At 39.8% G+C, this 16,302-nt stretch overlaps 1 protein-coding gene across 4 annotated transcripts in view; it reads left to right on the forward strand.

Moving 5' to 3' along the window:
• The window catches only part of fermt2 (FERM domain containing kindlin 2), a 93,712-nt gene that overhangs the window by 42,253 nt on the left and 35,157 nt on the right, over positions 1-16,302 (forward strand). For all 4 annotated transcript variants that reach the window (XM_061968165.2, XM_061968166.2, XM_061968167.2 and 1 more), the window contains exon 4: positions 13,734-13,862. In XM_061968165.2, coding sequence (XP_061824149.1) covers positions 13,734-13,862 — 129 coding nt within the window. The remainder of the gene's footprint in view (positions 1-13,733; positions 13,863-16,302) is intronic.

Here is a 16,302-nt window from a genome sequence, read left to right on the forward strand (position 1 = left end):
CGTTTCTTGAATTATTTTACACTATGGTCTTTATTGTAATTTTTACGTAAATACAGGGAATAAGGAAATAATTGGAGTATTTAATTGAATAATTGAAATCAATAATTAAATGATTAAAAATTCAAATTATGAACATTGGTATGCTGCCCCTGTAACTTACTTATTAGTATTACCCAAATTTGTAGTATGGCCCAAAACTACTGTAAAGTATCCAAACAACAGAAGAATAAGTGATTATTACATTTTAACAGAAGTATATGGAGAGCCGCGTTACAACAGAAAATAACCAGTTATTAGCAGTAGATTAGAAGGTACATTAATAATAGTTTTGATAAAATAATATAACTACAAATGACATTGCATACGTCAGCAGCCAAATTAGGCACCTTAGGCATGATGCCTCTTTTTGAAATGTTTTTTTCCCCATTTATACACCAAATAATATATTGTGATATACTATACATCGATATCGCAAAAGGCTGCATTATATTGTGGTATAGATTTTAGGCCATATCGCCCATCTCCAGTGGCCTTTGATATTTAACATCTGGCTTCTGTGTCTCCCTTGCTGTTGTGTTAAAAGCAATTGTTGCTAATGTATCTAATTATTTGATTTGAAAGCAGGGTTTCCCCTACAATATTGTGGCGGCACGGCAAAGTAAAAGCTGCCACACCTTCAAATGAGGATTTTTGTACATGAAAACAAATTAAAGTAATATCATGTATGTCTATATATATGTATATATATACTGTAAGTAGGTGTATATATATATATATATATATATATATATATATATATATATATATATGTATATGTAGCCTGATATTTACACAATATTGACTAGTGAGGCATCAAAAATTTGGCCGCCGAAAAAAGACTGATCATCGAAACAACACTGTCGAAACAAGATGTTGTAATGACGTAAGCAAGACCCACGCGATTGTCTGGAGCAGAGGCTGCAAGTCTGCGAGGTGGACGTTCTATTTTAAATCCGAGATATACCGGCGGACAGCGATCTACGAAATGTGCAATGTGCACATATTAAGAGGACAGGGCCGCTCTTTTACATTTTTCTACTACTTGTAGCAGTAATGACTATATCAAACAAACAGAGGAAGTCTGAAGTTAAAGTCATAGTTTCTTGAGCGCACTATGACTAAAGAGTTGAAGCTGTTTTTCATTGGCGTTTAAATTTTATTGACTGTTTATTTAGGAAACATATGTTGCTATTAAAGAGGAACATTATCACCAGACCTATGTAAGCGTCAATATATACCTTGATGTTGCAGAAAAAAGACCATATATTTTTTTAACCGATTTCCGAACTCTAAATGGGTAATTTTTGGCGAATTAAACGCCTTTCTAATATTCGCTCTCGGAGCGATGACGTCACAACGTGACGTCGCATCGGGAAGCAATCCGCCATTTTCTCAAACACCGAGTCAAATCAGCTCTGTTATTTTCCGTTTTTTCAACTGTTTTCCGTACCTTGGAGACATCATGCCTCGTCGGTGTGTTGTCGGAGGGTGTAACAACACGAACAGGGACGGATTTAAGTTGCACCAGTGGCCCAAAGATGCGAAAGTGGCAAGAAATTGGACGTTTGTTCCGCACACTTTACCGACGAAAGCTATGCTACGACAGAGATGGCAAGAATGTGTGGATATCCTGCGACACTCAAAGCAGATGCATTTCCAACGATAAAGTCAAAGAAATCTGCCGCCAGACCCCCATTGAATCTGCCGGAGTGTGTGAGCAATTCAGGGACAAAGGTCCTCGGTAGCACGGCAAGCAATGGCGGCAGTTTGTTCCCGTAGACGAGCGAGCTAAACCCCCCTGGATGTCTTGGCTCACACCGCGGTCAGGTTAAAGGTTTGCGAACTCGTGCTCCGAAGCCTGAGATGGAATAGTGTGACGCTTAGGATGATAGAAATCAATACAATATGTTTCTTTGACACTTTGGTTTCCTGATTATTTTGATAATTCTAAACACCAAATGCGGCCACACTCAGCCGACGGCTGCTTCTGCTTCGTCTCAAACTTGCCAAAAGTAAATTCTAGATTATAATTCATGCATCTCTCACCTGGTATTAGACAGATATGCACAGCCTGTGTGTTCAATTGCACAATTGAAAAGCAAGCAAAGTACTCATACAAGTTAAAATTTTGGTATGATGTTTGTAATGGAAAAAAATATTATTGTTTCTTGTAGTCATGTTAGCATTTAAGCTAGCTAGCAGTTAGTGCGCTAGTTGACAGCAAGTGATTAGCAGCGCCAGCTGTTAGCTAGCCTTTAGCTAGCTGTTAGCTAGCAATTAACAGCGCTAGCGTTCTTCTCTGTAAACGAGCAGTATCACGAGTCTGTGAGTTTATCGATTTGCGGTTTTTCAAACATTTTAATCTAAAATGGTAAAACGAGGCAGCATGGTGGAACAGGGGTTAGTGCACGTGCCTCACAATACGAAGGTCCTGAGTTCAATCCCGGGCTCGGGATCTTTCTGTGTGGAGTTTGCATGTTCTCCCCGTGACTGCATGGGTTCCTTCCTCCCGCCTCCAAAGACATGCACCTGGGGATAGGCTGATTGGCAACACTAAATTGGCCCTAGTGTGTGGATGTTGTCTGTCTATCTGTGTTGGCCCTGCGATGAGGTGGCGACTTGTCCAGGGTGTACCCCGCCTTCCGCCCGAATGTAGCTGAGATAGGCTCCAGCACCCCCCGCGACCCCGAAAGGGACAAGCGGTAGAAAATGGATGGATGGATGGTAATACTAACCATCAGGAGTTTTGCCACAGTTTATCATTAATCGCGAGATTAATCGTTACATCCCTAGAAATTACTCACAATAAATTACAAATTCCAACCCAACAGAATCTTTGGCAACATAGATTAAAGGGGAACATTATCACCAGACCTATGTAAGCGTCAATATATACCAAAAAAGACCATATATTTTTTTAACCGATTTCCGAACTCTAAATGGGTATTTTTTGGCGAATTAAACGCCTTTCTAATATTCTCTCTCGGAGCGATGACGTCACAACGTGACGTCGCATCGGGAAGCAATCCGCCATTTTCTCAAACACCGAGTCAAATCAGCTCTGTTATTTTTCGTTTTTTCAACTGTTTTCCGTACCTTGGAGACATCATGCCTCGTCGGTGTGTTGTCGGAGGGTGTAACAACAGGAACAGGGACGGATTTAAGTTGCACCAGTGGCCCAAAGATGCGAAAGTGGCAAGAAATTGGACGTTTGTTCCGCACACTTTACCGACGAAAGCTATGCTACGACAGAGATGGCAAGAATGTGTGGATATCCTGCGACACTCAAAGCAGATGCATTTCCAACGATAAAGTCAAAGAAATCTGCCGCCAGACCCCCGTTGAATCTGCCGGAGAATATTGACCTTAGCTTCCCTGGCCTGCTGACATGAGGGTATGTCTACAGAATATATTAATTGATGAAAATTGGGCTGTCTGCACTCTCAAAGTGCATGTTGTTGCCAAATGTATTTCATATGCTGTAAACCTAGTTCATAGTTGTTAGTTTCCTTTAATGCCAAACAAACACATACCAATCGTTGGTTAGAAGGCAATCGCCGAATTCGTCCTCGCTTTCTCCCGTGTCGCTGGCTGTCGTGTCGTTTTCGTCGTTTTCGCTTGCATACGGTTCAAACCGATATGGCTCAATAGCTTCAGTTTCTTCTTCAATTTCGTTTTCGCTACCTGCCTCTACACTACAACCATCCGTTTCAATACATGCGTAATCTGTTGAATCGCTTAAGCCGCTGAAATCCGAGTCTGAATCCGAGCTAATGTCGCTATAGCTTGCTGTTCTTTCCGCCATGTTTGTTTGTGTTGGCTTCACTATGTGACGTCACAGGTAAATGGACGGGTGGTTAAAATCAGGCACTTTGAAGCTTTTTTTAGGGATATCGCCTTCCGCCCATATGCAGCTGAGTTTGGCTCCAGCACCCCCCGCGATCCCGAACGAGACAAGCGGTAGAAAATGGATGGATGGATGGATTATTTTGTATTTAGGCTGATTTTAGCCTTGATAACAATCTTTGTGGTTAATACATGCTTTCATATTATTCAACAAGGTTTAAGCCTGTTAAACTGTAAGTTTAGTGTAAGTAGTATAATTATTGAATACGAATAAAATCAAGAGTAAAATTACTAACTCGGTGTTAATATTCGAGTGGGCCCCCGGCCCCCCTGTAGTGGCAAAGTTGTGCAAGCGCATGTGCAATCCACAGGAATAGAGAAGAGTTTTCCACTCATTGTTTAAATTCCCATTTTCAATTTTCAAACACATTACTAAATTTGGATAATAAATATATATATATTTTTATCAAACCAAAAAAACGGGAAAAGTTTATTTTTATGTGTATTTATTTTTCCAATCAAAACAAAAAATGAATGGCCCTGATGTACACGTACCCCATTCAAGAGGGTTGAGTTACACTCTGTGTCCACTTTTCTCTTTTTCGACAGAGACATTTTGGTGCAATGAGGTTGCCAAAGCGCAATGTGTTCAAAGCAGAGGATGTAAAACGGCAGGTTTCACGTTTCATTTATGTCGAGGGGGCGGAGCCGCAGCCACTGTGTACTAGTAATGTCCCGATCCGATAATTGGATCGGATCGGCTGCCGATATTTGCAAAAAATTGCGTATCGGCAAGGCATGGGAAAATGCCGATCCAGATCCAGTTAAAAAAAAAAACTCCGGTCCGTGTTTTCCAACGCACCGATTTAAATAATACATTCCACTTTTCTGCTGCTCCCTAAGCTCCGTTCCGCATTTTCCACCACACCTACAACACATCCACAGGTCTGTGAATTCTCACGCAGTTGCTTTTAGCTGCTGGCAGTACACGACAGGCTCTTGTCACTCTTTCCTGTGTCTCCCTCTCACAGACAGCAAGTGCACCTTCTTACACACGTCACATACTGTCACGTCATACGTCACATATGTATACGCCCTCTCCCAGCAGAGAGGTAGCAGCATGGCTAACGTTAGCTGTGATGCTAGTGCAGTCGTGCGAGCAACGCTCCCTCTAAGGTGTTCGCCTGTGCAATTGCGCACTGTTTAAGCGTCCTCTGCGCATAGCAAATCTATGCCACGCACAAAATCAAATAAAAAAATAAGCGCATAACAATTTTCGACACACGGACACGACAGAGAAAGCAGTTTTTGTCATCATTGTTCAAATATTGTGACGTCTGTCGAGACGCTTATCTCCATTCGGTGCCACACGCCCACACCATCAAAATGCCGAGGCAAAAATGTCCACATCAACACCGTATGAAAAAATTAGTGATTTTTTTAGTTGTGATTTCCTCCTCAGCATGAAAGTTTAAAAGTAGCATATATTAATGCAGTATGAAGAAGAATGTTTTAATGTAGACATGCAAGCCTTGAAAGAAAATTTTGAAAATCAAGACTACATTTCCTGCAAATGGGTGCATTTCTACCCTATATTTTAACTTTAGATTTATTCTCATATCAAACTCTTTTGGCTGTCTTTTTGACACTTACATCCGGCGCCCCCCTCCACACCCTGGATTATAAATAATGTAAATAATTCAATATGATTGTCTTGTGTGATGACTGTATTATGATGATAGTATATATCTGATAGTATATATCTGTATCATGAATCAATTTAATAAACAAGTTGAAAAACTTATTGGGGTGTTACCATTTAGTGGTCAATTGTACGGAATATGTACTTCACTTTGCAACCTACTAATAAAAGTCTCAATCAATCAATCAAAACACATAGAATCATCATACTGCTGTGATTATATGCATCAAGTGTTCATTCAAGGCTAGCGCAAAATATCGAGATACATATTGTGTATCGCAATATGGCCTTAAAATATCGCAATATTAAAAAAAGGCCATATCGCCCAGCCCTAGTTCAATGATGCCATTTCTGTGTGTCATGTATAATTTTGTCTATTTTGTGTTTATCCTTGAATAAACAGGTCAGTTTCTTGTTACCAACCATTGTGTATTATTCAAACTCCCCTAATTCAGCTGGCTAGTTGTTATCAAGAGTACTAAAACCCTTTTCAACATGATTCTGACAACTAAGTAGGCTAAATAACTTTAAACTTTAATACATGCTCGGATATATATATCGGATCGGAAGTGCAAAAACCTGGATCGGGACATCCCTACTGTGTACCTCATGCTTGGCTTACTTGCTTAGCCCGCTATAAACCGTTTGCTTGCCTAACAGAATTGCTATTGCGACATCCAGTGAATTTATTTAGAACAGCAGTTTATTTCATGAAAAATTGCAGCACATATCAAACTCATCTCACGGGTCAAATTAAACCTCTTCACGGGCCAGATCCGGCCCACTGGCCGTACGTTGGACACCCATGATTTACTGTTGTACTGCTGGTCTTGTTCGCTGCAGTGAATCATTGACTTTTATTCAGAAGGTGTCAATTCTGCTTAAGGACCACATTTTTTTCGTAAGCCTTCATCCGCACTCAGGCCGCAAGTCTTTGACAAACTTTTTCCCACCAGATCGTTAAAAAATCTGCACATATAATTAAAAAAAGCTACCAAGTATGTCAGCAATAAATGTGTCTTGTTTTGTCATCTGTCTGTGTGCATTGTTCCTGTGCCTGATAATTCATGCTTCTGTTGGCATTTGGTCTGACTGTTTCCTAGATTCCACAACATGGCCTCATTTCATCCGTGATGGTGAGGCTGTGGTAAAAAGAAGACTTGAGAGAATGTACTTTGTCCGTTATTTCTAGAGCCACCATAAAACATTAGCTGCACCTTTTCTCATTGGAACAATGTTCTTAGAAGTGCTCATAAAACATAAGGTCCAATTATTTAACTGCATTTATAGAGGTTACTATAATTTTTTTTTGAGGGATGTACAATATTTCTTTCTTCAAGCAGACACCGATCATCCAGGAGTGAGATAGACCGCATCGATCACATATAGTAACTCCTAATTAGGGATAGGTACCATTCACATTTTAGCCAATACGGTACATTTATTTTTTATTGCAATATTTAAAAAATTGCTTATAATGCTGTCCAGTTGTTTATATCTTGTTGTATTATAACATTTTTGAGTCTTCAATTACAGTTGCAAGTCCAAGACATGTGTATAGTTAATGGTGTGTCGGCTAGTCAGTTCAGTATTTGCTGTTTAGTCTTTTGTTGCGCTGTAAAAAGTCTTAATAGTATAGGTATTGTACTTATTACACATTAGTTGTTGCAACATTACCTTGAGTTAGTTTGTCTGAGTCTGCTCTGAGTGCTGCTGTAGTGTTTGCCAAATGCCAAAGTGCGTTGGCAACTGGGCGTGACGTCACACGCAACCCAGGTACCGTAAGATGGCACCATTCAATTTTATATGAATCGGTGCCTGGCAGGAATGGCGTGATTCCGTCGGTGCCAAAAAAGTGCCCGATTCGGTACCCATCCCTACTCCTTAGAGGTAGCTTGATTTGCTCACTTAAACCCACCTACAGCACAGTATTGGTAATCTCTAGAGATGTCCGATAATATCGGACTGCCGATATTATCGGCCGATAAATGCTTTAAAATGTAATATCGGAAATTATCAGTTTCAAAATTATCGGTATCGGTTTCAAAAACTAAAATGTATGACTTTAAAATGCCGGCCCAGTCACATAATATCTACGGCTCTTCACACACACAAGTAAATGCAACGCATACTTGCTCAACAGCCATACAGGTCACACTGAGGGTGGTCGTATAAACAACTTTAACACTGTTACAAATATGCGCCACACTGAACCCACACCAAACAAGAATGACAAACACATTTCGGGAGAACATTCGCACCGTAACACAACATAAACACAACAGAACAGATACCCAGAACCCCTTGCAGCTACAATATACACCCCCCGCTACCCCCTACCCCGCCCACCTCAACCTCCTCATGCTCTCTCAGGGAGAGCATGTCCCAAATTCCAAGCTGCTGTTTTGAGGCATGTTAAAAAAAAGAATGCACTTTGTGACTTCAATAATAAATATGGCAGTGCCATGTTGGCATTTTTTTTTCCATAACTTGAGTTGATTTATTTTGGAAAACCTTTGTTACATTGTTTAATGCATCCAGCGGGGCATCACAACAAAATTAGGCATAATAATGTGTTAATTCCACGACTGTATATATCGCTATCGGTTGATATCGAAATCGGTAATTAAGAGTTGGACAATATCGGATATCGGCAAAAAAGCCATTAACGGACATATTTGTTAAATTTGTATGCTAACTTTAGCTTGCTAACTTTTTTTTGTTGTTGCTAATTTTGCATTTGTCTATAAAACGCCAATCTCTTTTTTTATGTTATCGGATAATTATCTGTCAGATATTTAACGTGCACTCATAACGTTTTCCATAGGAAGTCTTTACAATGTAATTACTCTGTGTCGGGGTCACAACGTGTAAAATCCTTCAACCTTTACTGGCAGTGTTTTGGGTAACAAATGAACTTTATACATTTTATTTTACTCTTTTAAAGTTTAAAAATAACTTTGCAAGTTGACACTTTTAGATGCTCACTGAGCTAACAGCAGAAAGTCTGCGCATTTGTCCACCAAATCAACAACCTTTGGGACTTCAATGTTAAAAGTCAAATTGAATCGTTTACTTGTTGACAAGTCAGGTATCCATTATCTGATTTGTGGTAAAAGAAAATAAGAAAGTATATGCATTTGCCCCCATAATTATTGCTTAATAGTACGTTAAACGCCACGTGGCTCTCCAGCAGCCACACTCGCACATAGTCTGACAGACGCTTGTGCAAATGCGTGCGTGTGTTTTGGACCCCTTGCTCAGTGTGACAGAAGCCGGGCAGCACGCCTGCACCTCACATGGCTGTATAAGGGCACAGGGATTGTGCTTTAACGCTACAGCGACCAGAATGGAAGGAGGGAGTGAGAGTGAGTGAACTCCCATCTGCTCGTTTTTAATACTCCTGGAATGCTTTTGCTGTAGTTACACAAAGCAAACAAGCCTTTCCTACTAAGATGTTCTCCCTCTGCTCATGCTTCCCTAAACAACCTCCATCAGTCACATTATCATAATAATAATAAAAAAAAAAGAAGCCATTTTTGTGTCTGAACAAATACGGCTCTCAAATGTCAGCTTGGGTCCTAATTCAAATGGAACTCATTCCATGCGAGGATCCAGATGTGGTCCACAACTTGCCACATGTACTCTTGTCCTGACACATTTGGAGCCCCCCCTCACTGCCTCACCAACACCATCACCATCGTTCTGTTGCAGAGTGATGATCCCCGGCCTCGGAAAAATAAGCTGCTCTGTTTTAGTCATTATTTCACGTTGTGAACATGACTCTCCTTGAAGCACACGCACATGCGCACACACACACAGTTATGTTTAAAGTTCTACTGTTCAGCAGCAACCTAATAGTGTGTGCGTGTGTGTGCGTGTGTGTGTGTGTGTGTGTGTGTGTGTGTGTGTGTGTGTGTGTGTGTGAGAGAGGACTGAAAGGGGGGTTGAGTCTGTGTCTGGCCTGTCTCAGTCGAGGATTACAACTCGAAGTAAGATTTGTGGGCGCCCTGAGAAAGGGGATTTGCGATTTTTCCACCGCTCATGTGCACAGCTGTCTGCATTTCTTACCTTATCTATGCTGACTCTCACCATTGTGACATCTTAGCATTTTTTTGTACACGCTCTTAATTTGAAATCCATACTTTTTTTTTTTTAATGAAAGATTTTCAGCAAAATGCTTTAATGACACTTTAATAATGAGTTGATCAATGTGAAATAGTACCGTAATAGCCAAGTCTTTAAAGGGGAACATTATCACAATTTCAGAAGGGTTAAAACCATTAAAAATCAGTTCCAAGTGGCTTATTTTATGTTTCGAAGTTTTTTTCAAAATTTTACCCATCACGCAATATCCCTAAAAAAAGCTTCAAAGTGCCTGATTTTAACCATCGTTATATACACCCGTCCATTTTCCTGTGACGTCACACAGTGATGCCAACACAAACAAACATGGCGCATAGAACAGCAAAATATAGCGACATTAGCTCGGATTCAGACTCGGATTTCAGCGGCTTAAGCGATTCAACAGATTACGCATGTATTGAAATGGATGGTTGTAGTGTGGAGGCAGGTAGCGAAAACGAAATTGAAGAAGAAACTGAAGCTATTGAGCCATATCGGTTTGAACCGTATGCAAGCGAAACCGACGAAAACGACACGACAGCCAGCGACACGGGAGAAAGCGAGGACGAATTCGGCGATCGCCTTCTAACCAACGATTGGTATGTGTTTGTTTGGCATTAAAGGAAACTAACAACTATGAACTAGGTTTACAGCATATGAAATACATTTGGCAACAACATGCACTTTGAGAGTGCAGACAGCCCATTTCAGGCGCACTAAGAACATATATTTTTCCACGATTTCAGCACTCAGGTTAACCATACCTAAATAGACACAAAATACTGCATTACACAAGCCTACCGAATGTACTCGAATGATTGAAAAAAAAAAAAGTTTTTAAGCTAAATTACTGGTAAACACAGTTTATGTATAATAATTTACGTAAAACCGCGAGTAATGAATAAAGTTTTCATCAATTAATATATTCTGTAGACATACCCTCATCCGCTCTCTTTTCCTGAAAGCTGATCTGTCGAGTTTTGGAGTTGGTGTCAGAATCTGCTTTGAGTGTCGCAGGATATCCACACATTCTTGCCATCTCTGTCGTAGCATAGCTTTCGTCGGTAAAGTGTGCGGAACAAACGACTGACCATTTCGTCGGCTTTCCCCACAGCCTCGTATTTTGAACAAATTTCGTCCAATTTCTTGCCACTTTCGCATCTTTGGGCCACTGGTGCAACTTGAATCCGTCCCTGTTCGTGTTGTTACACCCTCCGACAACACACCGACGAAAGTGAGAAAATGGCGGATTGCTTCCCGATCGCTCCGAGAGCGAATAATAGAAAGGCGTTTAATTCGCCAAAATTCACCCATTTAGAGTTCGGAAATCGGTTAAAAAAATATATGGTCTTTTTTATGCAACATCAAGGTATATATTGACGCTTACATATGTCTGGTGATAATGTTCCCCTTTAAAGGGGAACTGCACTGTTTAAAAAAAAATTGTCAATCATTCACAATCCTTATGTAAGTCAAGAACACACGTTTTTCTCCTTTTTATGCATTCTAAATTCATACATAATCGCTAGCAAAACGATGGAGGTAATGGAATTCTCTCTATTCCGCAGAAAATCGCTCTAAAAACATTCAAAAACCTCCATCAATGTTTTATATACACACTAAAAGTAATGTAGAAACAGGCATATTACCAACATGTAATATTTACCTATTTTGCTCATTTTAAGCATACAGTAGCGTATTCATTTCACAGAAACATTACAATGTTGGCCTTTTCCTTCAACAACAACAACAACAACAACTATTGCTAATAATGACTGACTTCATGAGACTACTTTAGGACAAATGATAATCTAGAACCTTATATTTTTGAGCCTGAATATAAGAATGATGAGCTACAAGGTTTGGATGTTGTGTGATAAGCAGATGCATTAAGTAGCACTATTGCAAAATTCTTAACAAAAAATACACACTACGACCATAATAAAACGAACACTTACTGTACAATGTCTGCTTTCACTTGAATGACGACTGATTGAATGTTTATCTTCTTGTTTAGATGAATAATTAGTAATCCTCAGGCAGGTTTAAGACAAAAGTGCCACAAACAAGCTTCTTTTTGTGTCTTTCTCACCATCTTTGGGTATAAGTAGAATGGTTTACGGCCACATCCTTCTAATATCCAGGTGAGCGGCATGATTTATAGTCTACAAATAACTCTTTAGAGGGGATGCAGCAACAGCACCTGCTCAATATGTCAATCTGGCAGCATAAGCTAGTTACAGCTCTGTGATCATGGCACCGCTAAAAGTAGTTCTTCTGCATTAGTGATTATAATAACAACATCGCTAATACTAGGTTGACGTTTAGGTCACGACATGTAAATGGAGTATTGTTGGCTTTTTTCGGATATTATTTTAGAGAGCTTTATGGGCGCAATAGATTACTCCCATTAGCTGCTTTGTTAGCCACCTCGTACTTGCCTTAGGGCTGGATGAGTATGGCAAAAATAATAATCACAATTATTTTTGATTGATATTTTAATCACGAATAATTACGCGATTATTCATTCATTTGAAAACATGAGTATGTATTGTACCACCAAAACTCAACCTTAAATATAGTTAAAGGATATACATTGGTAACGAAAAAACCACAACAAGTAAAATAATAGTAATAACAATACATTTAAAGAACAATAGCAATATAAATAACAATAAAATCAATTGTCTACCCTTTACACTTATTTTACCACCATAGAGGTGGTAGAGCTTTTTGTGTCAAATACAATTTTATAAAATATTTGTCCATCAAATGCAAAATCTCTCACATTTATTGGTGGAATAAATCTTAGGATAATTTTGACCAGTATTTTAGGTCAAAGCACATTAGTTGTGTAAATGTATCAATAAGTGCTTTAAGTCCGCAGTCAGATCGGATGTGGCGCACCATGCGATTATTGGGAGGAAGTGTGCTGCTGTCCTCAGCTTGACATGTGGAGGCGACTCGAGGCTGTCAAACCGGCCGAGTCATACCAAAGACTATAAAATGGGACCCATTGCCTCCCTGCTTGGCACTCAGCATCAAGGGTTGGAATTGGGGGTTAAGTCACCAAATTATTCGCGAGCGTGGCCACCGCTGCTGCTCACTGCTCCCCTCACCTCCCAGGGGATGAACATGGGGATGGGTTAAATGCAGAGGATAACTTCACCACACCCAGTGTGTGTGACTATTGTTGGGACTTTAACTTTTAACTTTAAAGAAAAGGGGAGAGAGCGCCTCTTAAATGGCGACTACTGTCGTGTTTGCAAGTTGATCTTCCATTGATGATGTCGTTCACAACAACACAAGCAGTTGAGATGTGCTGTGGGTGTATGGATTGTTCTGGCTAGTTTTAGCTTTGCAGCTTAGTCGCTGTTTCAGGTGACCGCCTCGACATTCTTAAGGACAGGGCGGTTACTTGTTTAGGGGATGAATGAGTGGTCCCGAACACATTGTTTTCCCAAACAAATGTTTCTTCTCCTCACAATGACAACCATTCACTCACATTTATGTCAATTTCCGTGATATTCTGTATTTAACAGCGGATTTCGTTATAGTGTCCAATTCTGTGACTTTGTCCGCTGTTACGTCAATGCGGAAATCATATGCCTTATTTTTTGTTGAGTTTAGTTATTATTGATTAGGCATACTAGCGTTGTGTCAAATAATAAGTAGCAACCATAGTAAGATCCCAAACTTCTAGTAGACATACTTTTTCCCCCACTCATTCGCGCCTCATCCGTTCCACCGTTACAAGCTCTGGAATTTGCATGCACGTTGCACGGCCAATTAATAATTTTTCTTTATTATTATATTTTCATGATCGTGAGAAGCCATTATCGAAATTCGAAATCAGCGTTTTATTAATTGCCTTATATTATAAAGAGAAAAACATGTGTTCTTGTCTCACATAGGGATTGTGAATGATAGGAAAACTTCTAACAGAAGAAGTTGTATAAATCCTGCTGTTGCCTCAAATATTGACGACCAATTAAAGGTGTTACTTCCTTTCTCTCTCCAGATATTCGCCATCCAGAGGAGACATCTTTATTGCGCAAACCACGCGATCCCAAAAAGAAGAAGAAAAAGTTAGAGGAGGCGGAGGAGGACGATCTGGAGCTACAAGGTCCACTGTTAACCCCTGGATCGGGTAAGGTTCATCACACATCAAACTCAATGCAGTTCTTTTCAGTCATTAATGAAAACTTTTAGTGAAAAAACCACAATGATTGTTTCTAATGGAACTAGTGATGGTTCCCATGGTGTCTCCTCTGTTCAGTCTGTGTGTGAAATTCTGAATTTGGTTTCACTAAGATGCAACTTGTGTCCAGCAAACCAAACTTCCAGTGTTATCCCTTAGCCCTGCGTAGCCTCTGCAGACCTGGCTCTCAATTCCTTGGCAGAGAGGATGAAGGATGGTTGAGATTCCACACATAGTTGGTCACGCTGCCATTTTAACCGGGCCTACACAACCCCCGCCTCCCTCCCTCTGCCCTGCCCTCAGCCAGCCAGGGCTGAGTTACGACCAACTGTGCAAGGAAGACTGCAGTTAGCATACACCAAAACAGCTAACTGTCAGACATGACAACGGCAACTTTCCCTCAATCAATGTAACAGAAGATCATATGTTTTCATGTGCAATCACTTCCAAAACCCCTTTTAATAGAGGACGGCGCCGACACCAAAATGGTCGTCATCACATGTCCTCGAGGGTGTCTTTCCTTGATGATATATGGATATGTTATTTTTTCCCTCATGTTGTTTAATGGTGCCAAGGAGCACTTACAGCAAGAATGTACACAATCCCTGATCAGATCACATGCTATAGCTGGAGAGTGCACTCCAAGAGCCAAATTGCTAGGCGTTATTCCGTCCCATGTGTGCACGGGGCTTGGCCTTTTTTGCTTAGATCTCCTGATTGGAATCACGAGGCCTCGCAGAAAGGAAGCGATGCAATCACAACACCGGCCAAATCTTCCCTTCTTGCACACTTATAATATTCTCCATGTACAAGCAGGAGGGGCATTTTAGCTTTTTGATGGGACAGAAAAATCGCTCTCTGACTGTTCTGAACTCCTGTTTCCATGCCAGCGTCACAGTGAGCAGAATAATCAACTTTCCATAGCTCAGGTCATGTTGGTTTTCTTTAGACACTAAAGTATTAAGATTATTGATGAAAGGCGGTTATTCCCAAAATGTATTTGATTACATATTGTTTTCTTTTTTTAATGATTTTGAGTAAACGAGAAAGTGTAAAGGAAAATGCAGCTTTTTTTTTTTACCACATTGTACTGTATTTTTTGGACTATAGAGTGCACCAGTATATAAGCAGCACCCACTAAAGTTTAGAAGAAAAAACATTTTTACATACAGTATATTAGCCACACTCGACTATAAGCCGAATATACCTGTATATACATTGTTAAAATTAGTTATTTACACGGGAACATTTTGTAAATACCTTAGTTGTTTCCAAACAGTGCCTGTCACGTTACAGTAAAACGGGTGATCAAACAAAACAGAAGTCATTGTCCTGAGCCCACTAGCTGCGGAAGCTCGCTCTCCAATGAGCTAAACACACTCAACGCCACAGTGACATTTTGGTGGATTTACTGAGGAATTTGTGAAACTAAAAACAATACGAACAGAATGCCATTTTTAGTTAATATTACTAACACAGACACTCGTAAACATGTTAGCATATTAGCTAATGCTAACAATGTTAGCTTGATTACATTACGATAGTACGTACAAATTTGCATGAAAACACTCCCAGAGACATCACAATTGGGATGGTTTATTATGAATAGTTTTAGTTGTATTGCAAAATGTACAAACACTGTTTTGTGGCAATAAACAGTTAGTTTCTACAGCAGAGGTGACCAAAGTGTGGCACGCGGGCCATCTGTGCAGGCCAGTAACTGGTTTGTCATTGACCTTAGGCACATCACAAAAAATACCAGCAAAAATTTAGAAAACAGCAAGAAACACAATGACAAAAAGCCAGAATGTTGACATCAGCCAACCAGCTTTGTTTTTAAAGAAACAACAACAAACACAAAACAATAAAATTATATATATATATATATATATATATATATATATATATATATATATATATATATATATATATATATATATATGAAATAAAAAAATATACATATTTTTTCAATAAAAATATTGTTTTTTGGGTGAGACCAGGGATCCTGACCTTGAAAAGGTTGGTGACCATTGTTCTGGAGACTTTTAATGACTTTTTGAAAATTAAAAATAAATTGAAATGGAAAAACTACTAGCAACAAATCTAATCTTCTTCTGTTGTTATTATAAAGTGTCAGTCGTGTTTAGAGACTCTTAACTTCTATCCCTCGATGTCCCCGACGAAAGAGGCGAGCTACAGCAAGCAGGACGTCACACTTGCTTGTGCTGCTCCAGACTTTATCTTCTGTCCTCAATATTTGCACATTTTGTAGATCTCTGTCCACGGGTAAATCTGGGTATGTCCACATTGCAGACATGTTGACGACGCTCCAAACAATGGCGTGCGTCTTGTTTACATCCAGGTTCGGCAGCACTGTTTTTGTAATCAA

Source organism: Nerophis lumbriciformis, linkage group LG08, assembly GCF_033978685.3.
Source record: "Nerophis lumbriciformis linkage group LG08, RoL_Nlum_v2.1, whole genome shotgun sequence".
Taxonomy (NCBI): domain Eukaryota; kingdom Metazoa; phylum Chordata; class Actinopteri; order Syngnathiformes; family Syngnathidae; genus Nerophis; species Nerophis lumbriciformis.